Here is a 17,075-nt window from a genome sequence, read left to right as displayed (position 1 = left end):
ATTCATCCTTCATCATCCCAAAACAGGACGCTTCAGATCTGATAAAGTGGATCAACAACGTACCAAATATTTATAAATGGCCATTGTTCTTCTGCCTTCACTCATACATGTACCCAGTCCAATTTATGATACCCCCTAAAGTCAGCCATGGCCGCCATCAACATATTAGTCGTCGAGTCTCACCGCCTCAACATTACTACTTCTCAAGAACAAGCCATCCCTCTATCTCTTCTCGACAGCACAACCGCCAACTTCTCCAACGCTAGTGCCGTGTGGCTTTTTGAAAAGCCCACTCGCGATGACTTGAACTTATCCTACCATCTACGGGAATCGTTGGCTCGGACTCTTCGGTTCTATCCGCAATGGGGGGGCTATCTGAAGTCTGTCAAATCAACAGATGGAACCGTTCCACTAGAAGCAAAATCTTTTCCGCCTCATGCTCGACGGTTTGGACGTCTGTATGCGCATTATGGGACTGATAATGATCCTGGCGTGGAGTTCGTTCATGCAAAATGTGATGCTACGCTTGATTCTTTATATCCCGCAGATAGGACTTCAAAGCAACCTTTCTGGAAGTGCGACTCCAGTGTCTTTCAAAAGCTCATGGCCCCTGTCACGATTGCTCAGCCACTGAGAGATTTATTGGAGGACAAGAATGGACAATTGTTGCCTCTACTCGCCATTCAAATTACCCAATTGTCTTGCGGCGGCTTTGCCCTTGCTCTCAATGGAGCGCATCCTCTCGCAGACGCCACGACTCTTCTCGCTTTTATCAAACACTGGGCGAACGAAAGTCGCCAAGGTTTAGGGAATACCCTTCCTGCTTCGAAGCCTGTGTTCAATCCTGCTCTTATCGACAACCAAGCAGCCGGAGATATCAATGCCGAAGAACCGGACCTGGATATCATACAACAAGCAAGAAGTTTACCAATGCATAGATTTGACTGGTGGCATCTAGACTCGGCGCCTCCTTGGCCGTTCAAAATACCTTCGCCTTTTGACAAACAGGACCTTGAGCCCATCGGCAAACCAATGCCATGGGCCGAGTGGAATGTCGCCGAGCCTGTTTCAAACTACGTTGTTCATTTGAGTCAGAAACAGGTAACATATCTCTGGAAAAGGACGAACGAGAACTCTTCACAGAAGCTAAGCCAACACGATGCAATACTATCTCACGTTTGGTCATGCATCGCTCGTGCTCGTGGCCTCGAAAATGACACAGATCCAATCCACTGCGATCTAGTCTATGGCGTTCGCTCATCCTTTCACCTCAAAGAAGACTTCCTCGGATCTCCAGTCGTAATGATGAACATCGAACTCCCTGCCTGCCAAGTTGCCAACCCATCCAGCATAACTCAGGTAGCAACTCAAGTCCGCAACACACTCCAGACGATCTCTGACCCTTCCAACATGGCCGCCCATCTGCACAGCCTGGTTTTTGAAAATTCTCCTCAGCGGATATGGCAAGCATTCTTGGGTAGACGGCATATCTTGGTGACGACTTGGGCACGAGCAGGGATATATGATGTTGACTTTGGGTTTGGATCCCTGTGTCGTTATGCTGAGGGTGTAGTTCCGGAAATGGATGGGAATGTGTTGATAAAGGAAGCATCGGGTCCTCTGGGGAAGTACTGGACGGATAATGGTGTTGATGTTTCTATTCACATCAGGACAGAAGATATAGAGCGGCTTATCAGGGATCCGCTCCTGTTTCCCGTCGATTTATGAACTCAAAAAACTTTCGTACTCAAACAGCTTGAAACTTGAGACTCGAAGCTACGGTAGTGGAAGACTATTGTATAGTCTTCGCAATCGAGGTTCTTATCCTCAACGAAGCACCAGCGTCCGAAGCTAGTAATGATATAAGGATCGTATTCTGGAATACCAAATCCAGCGGACGTCCCAGTTCGACCCTGTTTGTCTTGATCCAGTTAGATATGATTATCAGTTTCTGTTGGTCGGACCAGAACAGAGCCTTGGGCACTCAGCCCCACCAACGCCTGTTACAGGGCTGCAGGTAGGCAACCGCGCACTTTAAGAATTGCCTGACTCGATGAAACTCACCCCAATCTTTCATCTCCAGCATCCATCTGTGCATCGCTACGAAAAAACAGAGCTCTTTTGCTTTTCTCAGAGTCCAAAATGTCGTCTCCAGAATATGTTGGGCTCGATCGCCTTGAGGAGTATCATTACGATTCTTTGTCTTTAGCCCTCCACAATGTTCTTAACACTGATATCGCGCTTATGACATACGCCCAAATTATCGACGGTCTTCCAACCGTCGATGTTGTCTGGGACCGATATTCGGCCACGTATGAACCTTCTCATCCTATAATCAATCACAAAACGCTCTGTGAAGGAGCATTAGAGAAGGCCAAGGGTTTCCGTGCACAGTTCTCTATGGCTGGTGTGGTGGTTAATCTGGAGGTATACTCCCCAGCAACTTTCAATCACTGGCTATATTTCCTAACATCTTGAAGAAACTAAATTCGTATCAGAAGACGGAACCTTCGTCACGTGCCTTTCACCTACGACTGATTGAGATGACTGCGTGTGCTGTACATCAAATTGGTGTTCAACTGTCACAGCTAGAAAAAGTCCACGACCCTGCTACAACTGCCGGTCATGATATTGAGTCTACCATCAGTGGGGGCGACCTCCCGATGATTTGTGTCGCTTTCCACCGAAGCCGACAATGTTCATCGCGACTCAGTTCACTGCTCATGACCGGTACCCAAACGGTGTCGATGATATGGTTGGATATTGGGCAGAAAATCGTATCCTAGGCGGGGTAGCACTATTTGACCATTCACAGGCATGGACAGGTGAGGATGAGCCCAACGTGTACTTTCAGTGTACCCGCGCTAGAGTCACGTTCCGTGTCTGTCAGCTTCTCGATATTCAACAGTCGGCCTTGATATCCTTCCTTCTTGCAGACCCCGAGGACGCCGATACCAAGTGCCCGCTGCCTATCCTACCAACGTCCGAAAAAAGAGTTCGAATAGACCCAGGAGATGCTATTCCAGTTAAGAAAGTTTACAGAGACATTTGGGAAAGGAAGCTTCCCCCAAGACGGTGGAGGGCGCCGCGACTGGAACGCCCTAAGTCATCTTTGGACTATCCAGAGTTAGATACCGATGCAGAGGTTGAGCGTCTCAACAGAATGTAAAGTATTAATAATGCACAAACTACCAAGATAGCTTGGGAAGATAGCACTTTTTTTTTTTCCAAAATCATGAACTGCGAGACTAACTCCTTTTTGTAATATCGTAACCAGTAAACCATCGTAAAAGGCTTTTAGGGAGAAGCTTACATTGTAAAAAGAAGTATTATATTATCATCACTTCAGCCTTCTATATGTATTAATCGCCTACATAAACGGTAGTAGACCGCCATAGAAATCCAATATGTTTTTGAAGGCAATGAAGCTGTGGGTTAAAGTCAACTGCCAGGAAGAGAGGTACTGATTCACTTGTCAGATTTCTCGTCTGGTGGTTGGTTGCTATACGTCACCACTTCAGCTTATGTCTCAGCTCTCCTCACTTCAGTGCCCAAAATGTCTTAACTCGTCGGAGCTTGTCAGACTTAATCTCCTCTACGATGAATCTGTGACATTCGCTCTGAAGCTCCATAGTTCTTCTTCCTGTGGCCCTCAAGGTCGGACCAGAGGGCGATTCTGCTCTTTCATAAAACATGCCTGGCGAGAATCAACTTCAAAAACCTGTATGTGTCGATGCAAGCCTCTGCCGACTCTGCCGCTTCCCTATCAACAGGGAAGAAGAAAACATAATTGCCTGCAAGTTTAAGGTATCAAGTGATTTCTTTTGGGCTTGGCTAACCAACCGTAGTGACTCCAGATGATCAAGTATCATCCCCATTCAATATCTCCTACGAGAAATGCCCTGCGCCTCTTCACGTCGACAAGTCTCTCAACATTTCTTTCCAGCACTGCGTCTATCCATACTGCATCCATAACAAGGGACTTGTAATCGCTTTCCATGCTGGATGCGTTGAGATAGCTGCTCCTTTTTTTATTCCTCTCCATGAGTACCGCCTTGTCACCGAGCACTCTTACCGTCATGCCTCAATGAACCATGAAAGACGGAGATGCCGTATTCGGGAGTTGATAGAGGGTGCCCTGAGTAAAACATATGGCAAGCTGTCGCCAGAGCTTTGGCATATCGTGTCCGAAGACGACGAGTTGATCAGACTTTATATCATAGCGGAACTTTCTTTGCAGCATCGCAAGACTGAGTGGTCTGTTGATCTGTCGCTCCCAGTGTTGGTCACAGTCGTCAGAATGGACGGCGTGGAGTACGTTGCTTCACTCACGAATTACTCCGGCATTGCCAGCCGTCAGACGAGATTGGTAATCCCGTCAGAGTTCAGTAACTTCTACATTGCAAACGATCACCTCGGCATCAGGCAAGTCACTTCAAACCCGAAAGACTCCAGCTTAGATACAGTACATCCGGCCTATTGGAAAACAGTATCTGCAAACAGCCAGACGATTACTTTCCGTGGTGATGTAAGTTTATGGGGCCATTTAGTATACCAGAATCTAACTCCGCATGCGCAGAGCCTTAAGCTTAGAGAACTGTTGACTCCATCGATATATCCTCGAGTTCTGTGGCCTCATCCAGTAACGCCGTCTGAACTCGACTCAATGACATTTTACTATGCTGGTTGGGGCGAAGGAGATCTTGAAGCCAGGTTAAGAACACTTGTTTTCAATGAGCCTGGTACAACTGGATATTCCGCGTGTTGGGCTAACGATGAGATGGTCTCAATTCATGTTCGGCGCAACATGGAAAATCAAGAATCCGACCGTACACTAATGGATGAGCACTCTCAATTTGAATACCGAAGTCTCCTCAAGTGGACCTACTATCCTGTCCAAGAATATGAGTTTATTCAAGAGGTCTGGCTACGAGGGTCCGAGAAATACGATACGACTCGGCCCCTCCCATCTCAAGGTCAGGGCGGTTTGCAATATCATCTGTCGACACCGTGGGGGTTGAAGAAATACAAGAGACCCAGTGACATAGCTCTTGCGGTAAGGTTTCCCATGACTCTAAAAATCAATAAGCCACTCGACTGACGATACCTCAGCTTGTTACGAGCAAAGGTCGAAACATTGTTGCTGGAAGTTTCCCAGACCACCATGGACAATACTCGTCATATTCGAAACATCGTCACTGGGACTTGGTAGCGAAAACATCCGCGAACGCTCCACTGCGAGTCTTGTTCTCTCCCTCAGACCATGGAATTCCTCTGATAGCTGCAACCAAATTAGCAGACAATCATACCGCAGCTCCTCTGCCGAGTCAAACATCGCTTGGTACCATGCCACGTTTCAACCCGCTCCATACTCTACACTACTCATCCGCGTCTTTAGAAGACATCACAGAAGTCCTAGTCTGCAAGAGCAAGAATGAGAAGGACAAGGGCGTAATTCGACACTTTGACTTGGAAAACAGCCGTATGATTGAAACTCCTTACAAGAAGATCGCTGGACTATTGTTTCGGTACGCCGACGGTAGTGAGGCTACGGTTGGGTGCTTTCGGTTTGACTGGGCCGAGACGACGCTTACAAGAGATGGCTCAATGGGACTTTTTGTTGGAACAAGGCCAGGGAAGATTGTGCAGATACCCCCACACGTAGCTGCCGTTGATATCAGGCCTCAAGAAGCCGAGGGAGAGTTTACCTGGGTGGAGATGCCATGGACTGGAGTACTTGAGTGGTGGTTCAACCCTGATAGCTTGGACACTAGCATAACGCATATCCTTTAAGCGGATGAGATTCACGGTATAGGAAGAACTGCATCAGAAAGACTTTTCTTAACCATTATTGTCTCTTGGGTAGGAGACTTGTCTTATACGGGAATGCTCCGAATTCTGATTGTCAGCTGACATAAGACGTGAAGCGCAATCTATCCTTGCTTCTCTGCTGACGCTACCCCACAGGTTACCATTTACTTCCTATAAATTCACTCTTCATATCTATTCATCTATCTCATCTTACCAGAAATAAAGAAGCCACTGAAATATCCGCCATGTCTGAACTCAAAGTCCACAGTTTCTACCGCATCTGGTTCACCTGGATCGATCCACTGACCGTTCTTCCAACCGTCTACGCTCTCATCTTCACCCCCGAATTCATCCTCGATGGCCTTATTCCACTCAGTATGTCTGCGTACAATCCAGACCAGGCCTTCTTATTTCACCAGCTCGCAGCACTATTCGCGTTTGTCGCCATCATGCTAGCTGTGCTTCTAAGGGTTAGCTCTGATATCAAAGTATGGAGAGTCGTCATTGGCGGCGTGCTTCTCATCGACATTGCCATCTTGATCAGTGTCTTTGTCAGCATGAAACAGCAGGGTCGGTTGGGGCTGTCTATGTTCAGGTGGCAAGATTGGGGGAACTATCTGTTCACTGGTTGGGTTGCTGTTGTGAGGGCTTTGTTCTTGGCTGGGGTTGGAGTTGGCGGTGTGAACAAGGGAAAGGTGGCTTGAATGCTGACAATGAGATTAGTCTCTTAGTTAATTGCTAGTTTGAGTCACGGCATCGGATGTCCTGGATGTCAGATTGTTGTTTGTATGATCAAGGGTACCTCGTGTTCTGCGGCAGTACATATAACAGAGTCTCTGATTCAATTCCAAGGGCGGCGCCAGTGTCAATACAGCAATGAAGCTGAAGAACATTCACATAAAAGGATTCAAGTTCCATTGTTCAATCATCATATATATTGGATCTCTTCGTCCCGTCCCCCTCGAACACCTCTTTCCCCCTTACCAACTCTCACATCGAGATTTCTATCAACTGTCCTCACACAACTTATCACCATCAGTTCATACTTACCACCAGAATTTATCATCTTGATATCGACTCGCATCTTCTACTTCATCCGCAATCATGGTCTTTGGGATGTTCAACCGCAACCGCAACCGCAACCGCAGTCGCAGTCGCAGCCGTAGTCGTAGCCCCGACCGCGACCGAGACGAAGACTGCCGTGGATGTCGTAATCGCAGCGACAGCCTTGAGCGTAAGATCGTCCCTCGCGGCTTGGAGACCTACGAGCATAAAATCAACCCGACTCTGGTCTACGGTCTAGAACGTCTCCGTGATGGCCTCAACCTCATCTATGGTCGCAACGCCTTCACTGTCTTCGGTGACATCATGCAGCTTACCGTCCGGGTCCATCTTCCGATGCCTGAGAACTTGGTCGCGCGTCTCCAAGACGAAGGCTTTCTCCGTCGCGAGCCAGTCGATCGTCTGCCTCCGGCTGTGAAGGATCAGATCAAGGCGAACGGCTGGTATCAGATGCGGCCTTATGATCAGGAGGAGCCTTATCAAGAGTAAGTCGTTGGAGGTCCGTGTTGATGACGTCTAGAGACTCGCTTTTGGCTGGCAAGTATTTTCAGAAGGATTGTTTGAGATGTTTGATGGACAAAGGACATGGTAAGTGGCATTTTTTGGAGTTTATACATGCTGAACAGACAGATCTGGGGTTGCGGATACACTGGTAGACAGAGAGCGCAATTGAGCGCAATTGACAATCGTCGTACTGAACACTATTTGACCATTTGACGAAAGAATGTGATTTCCTAAACCTAAATCTGAGTTACTACAACCTCTATGATATGCTTCTAATTGAAATGCAATAAAACCAAGTAAATAACACCAGCAGCCCTTGAGCTGGAGTCGCGAAGACGCACGGGTGGCGTATATGAATATCACATCTTGACGCCATTTCATCGTATGGTCCTATAGTTTAGTGGTAATGACGTCGGATTTTGATACCCTCAGAAGCCTTCCGAAGACCCCGGTTCGAACCCGGGTAGGACCTCGCTTTTTGCATATTATCTTAGTGTGGGACACCTTGGCTGTTAGGTTTCTTTTACAGCCAGCCATCCTATCGAAGGTCCTATAGTCTAGTGGTTAGGACGTTGGATTTTGATAACCATTCAAATTTCTTCCGAAGTCCCCGGTTCGAACCCGGGTAGGACCTCACCTTTTGGCTGTGTCGCTCATTGTCTTTTTGTTTTGTCACATTTATCTCTTTTTGCTGGATTGAATTCCCTTGTTCCGTACGGATAAAGTAGGTGCTCATGCTCTACTCCAGCGCGTCATCGAGAGTTCAGCTTGGTGTGGTCATGGAATGTTCTCTGTTACACAAGTCCGATTGCGACCGTACAGCATTGATTGAGGCTTCAGCCATAATATCATTAAAAGTTACGTATTGCTGTCTACTATTATATACGATCCAAAATGCGCATCAATTGGCTCACACCTCAAAAGGGCACAGGAACGTTGCGCTCAAGGTATCCAAGGAACTTGGGGAGGCGACGCTTTGAGGGAGCATCAGTAGATCGCTGAAGATCCTCAATCGCGCTAGCCCACTTGACAAGCTCAGCTTCAGCCCACGCAGTCTGCATTATTCCGAGGCCGAAAGGCATTCCAGAGTCCTTGGAGTAACCGCCGGGGATGGTGATGACGGGGTAACCGGCCTGGGCGGCGATCTGAGGAGCCTGGGCGACCTGGGGAGGGACGAGAAGACCGGAGAGCTTCTTGCCCTTGTAGGTGAGTGCGTCGTTGATACCCTTGCGGCAAGAAGTCTGGCAGAACTCGAGGGCTTGCCAGTATGTCTCGTCTCGGACGCCCTTGGACTTGAGAGAGGCGAGGAAACCGTCTTGCCCGGAGGCGAAAGCGGGAATACCCTTGCCGTCCTTGTACGGGTAGCCACCCTCGACACCGTCGTACTGCTTGTTGAACCTGAATTGTTAGTAATACTCAGTCAATTGAGACGTGGTGTGCTTACTTAACGATGTCCTCAAGGTTGCGGACATTGGTGTTCTTGACCTCGCTGAGGTAGGTCTCGATGTTGCGGTAGAAGTCGGCCTTGATGTAGGTGTACTCAGACTCATTGGGGAATCCTCGAGTAGTACCGTAATCCCAGTTCCATCCATCAGGGCTGACAATGGTCTCGTAGTTAGTGATCTCAGTGCCATTAATGATAGTGGCGCCAGCAGACTTGATCAGCTCAACGAGCTCGAGAAGCTGAGACTGCATGTCCTCGTCGGCAAGGGCCCAGAAGCTCTTCCAGGGAAGACCAAAGGTAGCACCCTTGAGAACCTTCTTATCGGTGAGGAACTTCGCATAACCGCCCTTGGGGGTCTTCTGGGCCTCAGTGTAATTGTCGCGCTTGTCAACGCCGTAAATGGCATCAAGCACAAGAGTAGCATCCTTGACGTTTTTGGCAAAGCAACCGACAGAGTCCTGGTGCTCACTCTCAGGAATGACACCGGCGCGAGAAGTAAGACCAACAGTGGGCTTAATACCAACGAGGGCATTGCGGTTGGCGGGGTTAATAACTGCAACACCATCAGCGCAAACCACAGCATACAGCTTCAGTAACATAAAACTCACCACTACCATCGGTCTCAGTACCAAGCGAAAACGCAATCACATTAGCACCAACGCCAACACCACTACCAGAAGAGCTACCACCAGGGTTAACAGTCAAGTTGTAAGCGCTGCGAACCTGACCACCGCGCCCAGAGTAACCCTCAGAGTAATCGTTGCTGCGCATATCAGCCCACTCGCTGAGAGCAGCCTTGCCGAAGAGGACGGCGCCGGCGTCGCGGAGCTTCTTGACGACGTGCGCATCGCGGGGGACGACGTTGCCGAGGAGCGCCCAGCTGCCGGCGGTTGTCTCCATGCTATCCTTGGTGGCGATGTTGTCCTTGACAGTGAAGGGGATGCCGTGCAGAGGACCACGGCATTTGCCCTTTGCGCGCTCGGCGTCGCGCTCTGCCGCGATGGCAAAGGCATCGGGGTTGACCTGGAGGACAGAGCTGCGCAATGTCAGCTATGTTCGGGATATCAATTGCATCAATTGACCATGCAATTGGCCATTTCAGTAAACTTACTTGAGGTACTCCTTGGTCTGATACGTGCGCATAAGGTAGCAAGTCACAAGCTGAACAGAAGTAAGCTTGCCAGCCTTCATAGCATCCTGCATCTCCGTGAAAGTAGCCTCCTCAAGCTTGAAGCCATTGCAATCAGGCATGGGGAACAAATCAGACGATCCGGCATTCTTCTCCAAGGGGATCATGTTGGGCTGGATCGCGAACAGAGGCTCATTCTTGGACTGCTTAGGTGTAGCGCTCACGCCCTGGGCGATGAGGCCCGTGGCCAACGACAACCCGAGAAGCTTCATGGTGAACAGGATTCGATGAGCAACAGAAAGGCTGTGGTGTTCAGAGCAAAGAGAGGGAGGGAATAGAAGCTGTTTTGTTTATTCCCTAGACAGGCAAGGTAAGCTATGCACATTAATTAATCAATTACTCCTACAAGGGTGTCCGCCTCAGCGGCGAACTTGGGAATCGGCGAAGACGGGAAGACTGTGGGAACATATTCGGCCGCTAGACAACGTCAACTGAACTAAGCAGAGAATGTCATGTCATGGCCTTGCATTCAATTCAATTTGCCCATGTCATGTCACTGGTTCCCTCGCATCTTTTGGAAAGATTGCCCACGGAACGGATCAGTCAAGCCGGGATGGGCGGGCGGGGGGCAAGCCAAGCCGGGGAGGGGGACCCTGACAGAAGCTTTTAGCGGACTGCGCCGCTAAAGAATTTAGTGGACTGTGGTTTACGGTAGGCCTAAACTCGATCGAGGCATTGCCAGGCTTGAAAAGTCGCGCAGATTGATAATGGCTCTTCATATTCGGGTCGTTGATGCCGTGTCTGATGGAGAAGATGGAATGAATATGGAAGGTGAAATTGTTTCTGTTACGAAAGAAGAGATGGATCCTTCTAGAAGTGGGATTTGACGTGCATGAAGCATTTGTGCATTGAGCTTGGAAGGATTGGATGGTGACAGTTCGCATTGAAGATCGTGTTCCAGCGTGTCGGGAGACAGGCCCAGAGAACTTCTGACGTGAGATCAGGGTGCGCCGAAATGAACTGGTCTAAAGCTATACTAAGAGATACTAAAATTACCCAAGTATTTTATCATTTAGAACAGAAGCAGGAAGGGTTCGGGAACCGAACATCAAAAGAAGCAGAGAAGAGGCACAGAAATGATTCAGCTCAGGTCCATTCACTATCACAGTATCATATAAAGTTAGGTATTCGTGAAGAAGAAGAAGAAACAGAAGAAAGTCGCTCGATCATTGCCGTCCTGAATGTCATCGCTTGCAATCCATCCCAATACTTTTACTTATACGTACACACATCAAAGAGACCAAATCATTCCATTATTTCCACGACCGTCCAGCATCGCTCCCACTTTTAGAGTCCTGCGTATCCTCCTTTATCCTGAAATCCACCTGCACCAAAATGCCATCCGCACTGTTCTCACTCGTATTATCCGCCGACACATTCTTCGTGCTGCGATACGTCTTGATCCCCTCGGCAGACGTGTCGCGACTGGTGAGGACATCGTGTTCGGGGCGGAAGTGGAGTGATCGCAGTGCTGTTCCGCCCTTGGAGCTGTGTTGCTGTGCGTATCGTGACTTTCCTGTGCTCTCGCCCTGGGTGATGTCTCGTCGGAGGATGAACTTGTCGAACAGGGGCTTGACGCCTGGGACTGAGAGGGCGATGAGGGTGGCGCCTATCTCACTGACTTCAATGGCCAGCATTGGGTTATCTGCGAGGTGTTAGACAAAGTATTAGGTGTTGATATGTGATTGACTTACAAGCCCAAGACATGTCGGCGTTCCACTGCCCTTCAATGACAAACACCAGCCGTGTAATAGAGATGCCAATGACACTAACACCAGGCAAAAGAATGCATCCCAACTGAATCTTTCGCTTTCTTGGCATCTCCAATACCCGAAGCATCACAATTGGGATACCAAACAGCAACAAGTCACAGACCAGCGACACCGAAGAATTGACGCTATAAACCAATCCCCATTGCAAGCAGGTATACTTGTCAAAATCAGGCTGCCACTCATACGGCCAAAGCCCCGTAACAGGCGTGCAATGAAAGATGATAAGGAAAACCTGCGGCAAGAAGCCAGCGATCAAGATACCAAACACGATCTTGATGGAGAGTCGAAGACGGTCGTGTACAGCGCAGAGTCGATGGTAGAAGGCCAAACCGGACATTCGGCAGAACAACAGGGCAACAGTGTAGACGATATGGGCGCCAAAATCGAGAACTTCAGTGTATTCAATCGTCGGCATGTCGAGAACATATTCAATGTAGGCGAAATGTCGTCCAGAACCCAGCTGGATGAGCTTGATGCACAGGCCAACGAATACTACCAAGCAAACCTAACCGATCTGTTAGTTTTCTTGACGATGCTACAGCAGTGGGGAGGGATCGACATCCGCGATGGGGTCGGAGAATTAAGAAGGAAAAAAAGAAGAACTTACCCATGATACCAAAGTTAGAGAATCATCGAGGCCAAATCGTTGGATGAGGAACGCTCGCGATGCAAGACGGCCAAGCACAATAATACTCGTTATACAAGTCACCAAGATAATACCCACAATGGCGGGTGCATCTTTGGACTGGTTGAGGTAAGCCGCCGTTACTCCCTTGGGGACACGTCCATCGGCGATAGCCTGGGCGACTTTGGGGTCCGTCATAGCGAACGAGGTGGGAGCGTAGGGTTTAGACTCTTGTGCTCTCCATGAAAAGAGACGGCTTCTTGTACCATCAAATTTTTGTTTCCTTAGAGCAAGAAACTAGAGGAGAAGCCATAAACTCTGGATCGCGGGTGCCTTAAACTCCTTATACAAAGCCAAGCCCAAGCTACTGACCTACATATTAATTTACTACCTACTAAATGGAACCTAACGTTTCCTGCTTTTCTGCCCCCCTTCGAACTAAATGGATTTCGGACTGTAATGCAACTCCACAGGGAGGGTGAAGGCGACCGAGTGGGAGGAAGAAGTGCAGCTCGGAAACGGAACAGCTGACCCGTGCGGAAGCTACGGGCGTTCACAGTTAGCAGATTTATTATTATTATCGTGGCTGTCACTGATACAGAGTTTTTCTGTCCCTTCTGGAATCGTAAATTATCCCACCCACTTCTCACTCTGGACTTGTTTCGGCACTTTGTAGCTGCAGACTGCAGTGAGAAGTGGTGTGTTGGGAGGTCTAGAAGGAGTTTAGTCCTGTGGTGGCCTGCGCGAGGGGCCTGGCAGCTAGGAGAGTTAATGACACACATGGCTTGCGAAGAGTTTTAAGATGCAGATTTAGTTTTCTGGCGTGGGAACCTAATCAAGAAAATATCTCGTATCTTGCTTGGTTCGAATTGGAAAGTGATCTACATTGTTGATCTCAGCTGAACCAACAACAGAGATGAGAGCTGTGCTTTGCTGAGAATCTGAGATGGGCGATGCGATGCGATGGTGTCAGTCTCGCGTTTTCATTTGTGAAACTTTAAACTCCGTATCGTGCCTTAGTTCCTGAGCCGTGGCTACGGAACCATTACCCAGAGCCCCTGCCCTGTCGTCAAACCTCGCCTACACAATGTAACGCTGCGGAAGCTGTGCCTCTGGATATTCGGCGGCAGCACGGCCATCCATCTGGGACGTACGTCAATTTGCATATCGTCGAGTCTTGAACAATGCCATTGGTTCTTAGATAACTCTGTTGGTTCGTTGAAATGGTTCCTGGCAGTTGCCAAGACTTCTTCTCAGCCCTCCAAGACCGTCGACATTCTTTACTTGCTTCTCGAGTCTAGATGCCTGCAATCTTTCAGTTTCACGAGTCGAGTAACTTCACAAGCCAAAACAGCTTTTATGTAACGATCCATTCCTTTTTATTAAAATCTCTTTCTCCCTTACATAACACGACTCATCTTGCTCGCCTAAAACAAAACCAGAAAATTATCCTCCCGCTACCAAAATGTAAACCCGTCAGTAGTTAGTACTACTCCCTGAAGTGGCTAACCCCCCCAAGACTCCCGCTCTCTAGCCAAACGGTAACCCGAAGGCGCCCGCCCGCACATCCGCGATTTGAAGCTTGGCTCGGAGTTTTGGCCTTTTGTAATCGTTCGATTTTGATCCAGATCTCGTACCAACGAAGAGCGGAATAAAAGAGAGAAAAAAAAGCAATTATATCAAACCTTTTGCTATTCGGATATACAAGGCATGCCAATGCTGACGCCTCTGATTGAGTAGGATCATCATCCTGGAAGAAAAAGCTCTCGTTCTCCTGAATCACTAGCTTCATACTAAAATTCCAGCCGCATTCGATCTAAGAAAACAGCTGCTTTTCTCGTACAAGCTTCAAAACAGGGGTCCTGGTCTACACTTCGGCAAGCACGGCCGGATGAGCAGTCAGTGGGTGGTGCCCCCATTACGTAGCACCTTGTTGAGTTGGGCTTGTTCATGTGAATTCTGGTCTAAGCTCGTTGCGATCTAATTAATATCAAAAAGTCGCATTTGCCTCTGAGAGATCCAAGCCTTGAAACTATTTGATGCCCAAGTGCCTTCGCCTTAGTTATCAATCATTGTGAAGCTAAAGAAACCAGTGGCTCTATCTAAACGTTAGTGTAATATGCCTTTATACGGATACCTAGCTTAGCCTTGCAGGGCAATTCGTGTCCAAGACTCCAAGGCCTGAAGATGGTGTGCTCAGGGGTCCAAAGTCCACGCGTACAGCACTGTACATACTACATAGAACATTCTGCAATCTGGGCTGTCTTGCATCACCGTATCTCTATCACTTTCATTTCTTTTTCGCGGGCCAATTCCCGCCATTTCTTGCATTGGTCTCGACGACCAGCAGTCCCCGATATGCACAAAGTGATTGTCCACTTTCCGTACCAATGAAAGCCACCAATGTCCTGGAATCAGAGCCACTTGGTCGCCTATCTGTGCTACACGTGGAAGCACGATAAACTCGCCACTTTCTGTGAGACCGATCGTTGGCTCTAGCTGGAGAAGTTTGTTGATATCTGGCTGTACCTCTTGGCTTTTTATGTCCTTCCAGAAACACTCCTTATCTCTTACCCGAGAGATGAATTCTCGACGGCTCTGTATGTTCTTTTCCTTTTCGTTACAGTTCTCATCCCGTTGTTGACTGTCTTGGTTCAAGACTTTTTCGGTCAACCTTTCAAGAATTTCTTCTGCAACGGTTTCAGCTTTCCCAATTGCATGAGCTTCAAGTGTTCCATCATCTTTGATTGGTACTTGGCAGAGAAGTAGGAGGTACTGAAATACTCGAATCAGTCGAGTGACCATAGGTGTGTCCCATCCATGCATGTCAAGATCTTCAGCCCCGAAAACTCGAGCAAGTGACCAAAGTGGATGCGAGTCTTCCGAATCCCTGAGAGCTTGATGTATCATCCTGAACATAGCTGAAACGAAGTCCAACCAAGAATCCTGCGACTCAAATAAAGTCGGACTTGCATCGACGATATTATGAAAGACGACTGCAGAACAGGTCAAAGTATCCGTATCTCTCTATGAATACTCGCTGGTTCCAGGCTATTCCACTTTTCGGGCCACGTGTAGTTGTCTTCTCGACCATGAACTCCGAAAAAGGATTGAGGTGACCTGTTTATGCCAGACTTCTTGGCGAAGTTATTCACCCAGGACGGCAGTACATAGCCCTGATCAGGGCTTTGATGCACAAGGCCCGCTCTCGAAAGAAAGCAAAGCGGCCAACCGCCGTGCTGCACGTGATGCCATTTTAGGATTTCCTCACACGCAGCAACATAGACTGACGCAACAGTCATTTTGCTAGTATAATCTGGCTCGATCTCAAGAGGTATCACCCCCAGCAAAGCATAAACGTGATCTTTGGGGTCCTCGGTGCCGTACCTCCCGTATAAAAGAGGAAGAAGACTCCGCATGCCTTGAAGGGTAGACTCCTCGGCATCTTTTCCTCCATCAACACACGCTCGTGCCCAGTCGACCTCTCTTATCTTTGAGAAGGAATGCCACAAATTCCAGAAGCCGCGGCCGGCTTGTTTCGACTCTGATTCTGCCATTTCTTTCAGAAGCTGAGTGCAGGATTGAGCATCCAACAGGGACCCTAAATCAATTAATTCAAGCTGATGAATTACAACGACTCGCTTCGAGGGAACCAGCTCTTGGAAAATCCAAGCTCGCTCCCGGTATTTCAATCGAAACGTTCGGGACACGGCCTGCTCTGCGTCTTCAAACTCCTGTGAGTTGATTGGGTACTTTCCGTCCATGAACGGATGCTGCAGGAACCATTCCAAATCTTGGGCATTCTTTTCTTCGATATTGGGATAGACGTTGTATGCTGAACGAACAAGGTCTCGCTCAAAAGCGGATTTGGCAAGGGTTTCACAGGTCTTAAAAGCAATACGGACGTCCGACTGTAGAGCCCCTATATCAAGACAGGAGAACACAATCTCTGCAGCAGGGTATATGAACCTCATTAGTTCGACTTGATGACTTTTCTCCAGTTTTTCATTTTGGTTGATAGAGAGTGCATCGGCCCAAACCCGACATGACTTCGATTATCTTTCTGGGAATGCGTTCTTCCAGCGATATGGTACATATTCTAGTGCATTTGCAAGACTTGGTGTAATGAAATGTTCAATGCCGTTGACAGTAATTGCTTCGGATTTGCCTTTGTCACCCCAGAGGTAGGATATTGCGCTGAACTCAGGGTCTTGGTTGAGCGAAACAGTAGTGAGATTACAGACAATTCTTGGTTTGGTTGAGAGGATCTCGATGACACTGATCTCTCGTCGTGACCGATTGAGAGGTGCATATAGCCTAGAATCATCACTAGGAGACATTTGTAAAAGCGGAATGAGATATGAGATTTTTGGTAAAGTTAACAGCGACCATAGGCCGCATGATCGAGATTTTGAATCGGTTGGGCTTCGCAAAATAGCCCAGATGTCAAGAGTGAGGCGAGTACTCCCTCATGTGGCTGTTTCGGTGTTACCATGTACTACCGTTGTTCGGGCTGTGCAGGTGAAGTGCAAAAGCCACTATACAGAGGTAATAAAACCTAAGGGATAGATGCATACTAAATAGAAATAACTGGGTAACTTGGAGATGGCCATGTTGAGCAGTGGCTATTCGGCTGGTAATCAAAACTGCAGATGGATTCATTTTAGA

At 48.2% G+C, this 17,075-nt stretch overlaps 9 protein-coding genes and 2 non-coding genes across 11 annotated transcripts; 7 read left to right on the top strand and 4 right to left on the bottom strand.

Annotated features, from left to right (window-relative positions):
• Window positions 1-147: 147 nt before the first annotated feature.
• Window positions 148-1,728, top strand: FVEG_16744 (hypothetical protein; the record flags this gene model as incomplete). The annotated part of the gene is made up of 1 exon (XM_018905983.1): window positions 148-1,728. One exon carries the CDS (start codon window positions 148-150, stop codon window positions 1,726-1,728), a length of 1,581 nt encoding a protein of 526 aa, XP_018757281.1.
• Window positions 1,729-2,142: 414 nt separating this feature from the next.
• On the top strand, window positions 2,143-3,169 carry FVEG_10186 (hypothetical protein; the record flags this gene model as incomplete). The annotated part of the gene is made up of 3 exons (XM_018899247.1): window positions 2,143-2,427; window positions 2,481-2,597; window positions 2,648-3,169. The coding sequence occupies 3 exons, from the start codon at window positions 2,143-2,145 to the stop codon at window positions 3,167-3,169; spliced, it is 924 nt and encodes a 307-aa protein (XP_018757282.1).
• A 524-nt stretch (window positions 3,170-3,693) lies between these two features.
• On the top strand, window positions 3,694-5,793 carry FVEG_16745 (hypothetical protein; the record flags this gene model as incomplete). Its single annotated transcript, XM_018905984.1, has 4 exons — window positions 3,694-3,814; window positions 3,849-4,528; window positions 4,580-5,056; window positions 5,113-5,793. 4 exons carry the CDS (start codon window positions 3,694-3,696, stop codon window positions 5,791-5,793), a joined length of 1,959 nt encoding a protein of 652 aa, XP_018757283.1.
• A 71-nt stretch (window positions 5,794-5,864) lies between these two features.
• On the top strand, window positions 5,865-6,729 carry FVEG_10187 (hypothetical protein). Its single transcript, XM_018899248.1, has one exon. The coding sequence runs from the start codon at window positions 6,057-6,059 to the stop codon at window positions 6,513-6,515; it is 459 nt and encodes a 152-aa protein (XP_018757284.1). The 5' UTR covers window positions 5,865-6,056; the 3' UTR covers window positions 6,516-6,729.
• A 186-nt stretch (window positions 6,730-6,915) lies between these two features.
• On the top strand, window positions 6,916-7,362 carry FVEG_10188 (hypothetical protein; the record flags this gene model as incomplete). The annotated part of the gene is made up of 1 exon (XM_018899249.1): window positions 6,916-7,362. The coding sequence occupies one exon, from the start codon at window positions 6,916-6,918 to the stop codon at window positions 7,360-7,362; it is 447 nt and encodes a 148-aa protein (XP_018757285.1).
• Window positions 7,363-7,763: 401 nt separating this feature from the next.
• On the top strand, window positions 7,764-7,849 carry FVEG_16746. The gene has a single exon. It is a non-coding gene; the product is annotated as a tRNA-Gln (tRNA).
• A 74-nt stretch (window positions 7,850-7,923) lies between these two features.
• Window positions 7,924-8,011, top strand: FVEG_16747. The gene has a single exon. It is a non-coding gene; the product is annotated as a tRNA-Gln (tRNA).
• A 143-nt stretch (window positions 8,012-8,154) lies between these two features.
• On the bottom strand, window positions 8,155-10,506 carry FVEG_10189 (hypothetical protein). Its single transcript, XM_018899250.1, has 4 exons — window positions 9,933-10,506; window positions 9,430-9,857; window positions 8,822-9,374; window positions 8,155-8,775 (listed from the first exon to the last, which is right to left on the bottom strand). Exons 1-4 carry the CDS (start codon window positions 10,220-10,222, stop codon window positions 8,295-8,297), a joined length of 1,752 nt encoding a protein of 583 aa, XP_018757286.1. The 5' UTR covers window positions 10,223-10,506; the 3' UTR covers window positions 8,155-8,294.
• Window positions 10,507-11,079: 573 nt separating this feature from the next.
• FVEG_10190 (hypothetical protein) lies at window positions 11,080-12,952 on the bottom strand. The gene is made up of 3 exons (XM_018899251.1): window positions 12,390-12,952; window positions 11,705-12,287; window positions 11,080-11,655 (listed from the first exon to the last, which is right to left on the bottom strand). Exons 1-3 carry the CDS (start codon window positions 12,603-12,605, stop codon window positions 11,264-11,266), a joined length of 1,191 nt encoding a protein of 396 aa, XP_018757287.1. The 5' UTR covers window positions 12,606-12,952; the 3' UTR covers window positions 11,080-11,263.
• Window positions 12,953-15,415: 2,463 nt separating this feature from the next.
• On the bottom strand, window positions 15,416-16,381 carry FVEG_16748 (hypothetical protein; the record flags this gene model as incomplete). Its single annotated transcript, XM_018905985.1, has 1 exon — window positions 15,416-16,381. One exon carries the CDS (start codon window positions 16,379-16,381, stop codon window positions 15,416-15,418), a length of 966 nt encoding a protein of 321 aa, XP_018757288.1.
• An 81-nt stretch (window positions 16,382-16,462) lies between these two features.
• Window positions 16,463-16,747, bottom strand: FVEG_16749 (hypothetical protein; the record flags this gene model as incomplete). The annotated part of the gene is made up of 1 exon (XM_018905986.1): window positions 16,463-16,747. The coding sequence occupies one exon, from the start codon at window positions 16,745-16,747 to the stop codon at window positions 16,463-16,465; it is 285 nt and encodes a 94-aa protein (XP_018757289.1).
• Window positions 16,748-17,075: the final 328 nt, after the last annotated feature.

Source organism: Fusarium verticillioides, chromosome 9, assembly GCF_000149555.1.
Source record: "Fusarium verticillioides 7600 chromosome 9, whole genome shotgun sequence".
NCBI classification, from domain to species: Eukaryota; Fungi; Ascomycota; class Sordariomycetes; order Hypocreales; family Nectriaceae; genus Fusarium; species Fusarium verticillioides.
This window is presented reverse-complemented; position numbering and strand designations above follow the sequence as displayed.

Excerpts from the sequence above, each read along its gene's own strand:
- FVEG_10187 (XM_018899248.1), top strand. The coding sequence starts at position 6,057 with ATGTCTGAACTCAAAGTCCACAGTTTCTACCGCATCTGGTTCACCTGG.
- FVEG_10190 (XM_018899251.1), bottom strand. The coding sequence starts at position 12,605 with ATGACGGACCCCAAAGTCGCCCAGGCTATCGCCGATGGACGTGTCCCC. Across the intron at positions 12,288-12,389 it reads CTCTAACTTTGGTATCATGG|GTTTGCTTGGTAGTATTCGT; the intron begins GTAAGTTCTTCT and ends CAGATCGGTTAG. Across the intron at positions 11,656-11,704 it reads CGCCGACATGTCTTGGGCTT|ATAACCCAATGCTGGCCATT; the intron begins GTAAGTCAATCA and ends AACACCTCGCAG.
- FVEG_10189 (XM_018899250.1), bottom strand. The coding sequence starts at position 10,222 with ATGAAGCTTCTCGGGTTGTCGTTGGCCACGGGCCTCATCGCCCAGGGC. Across the intron at positions 9,858-9,932 it reads CAGACCAAGGAGTACCTCAA|CTCTGTCCTCCAGGTCAACC; the intron begins GTAAGTTTACTG and ends GACATTGCGCAG. Across the intron at positions 9,375-9,429 it reads TACTGAGACCGATGGTAGTG|TTATTAACCCCGCCAACCGC; the intron begins GTGAGTTTTATG and ends ATGGTGTTGCAG.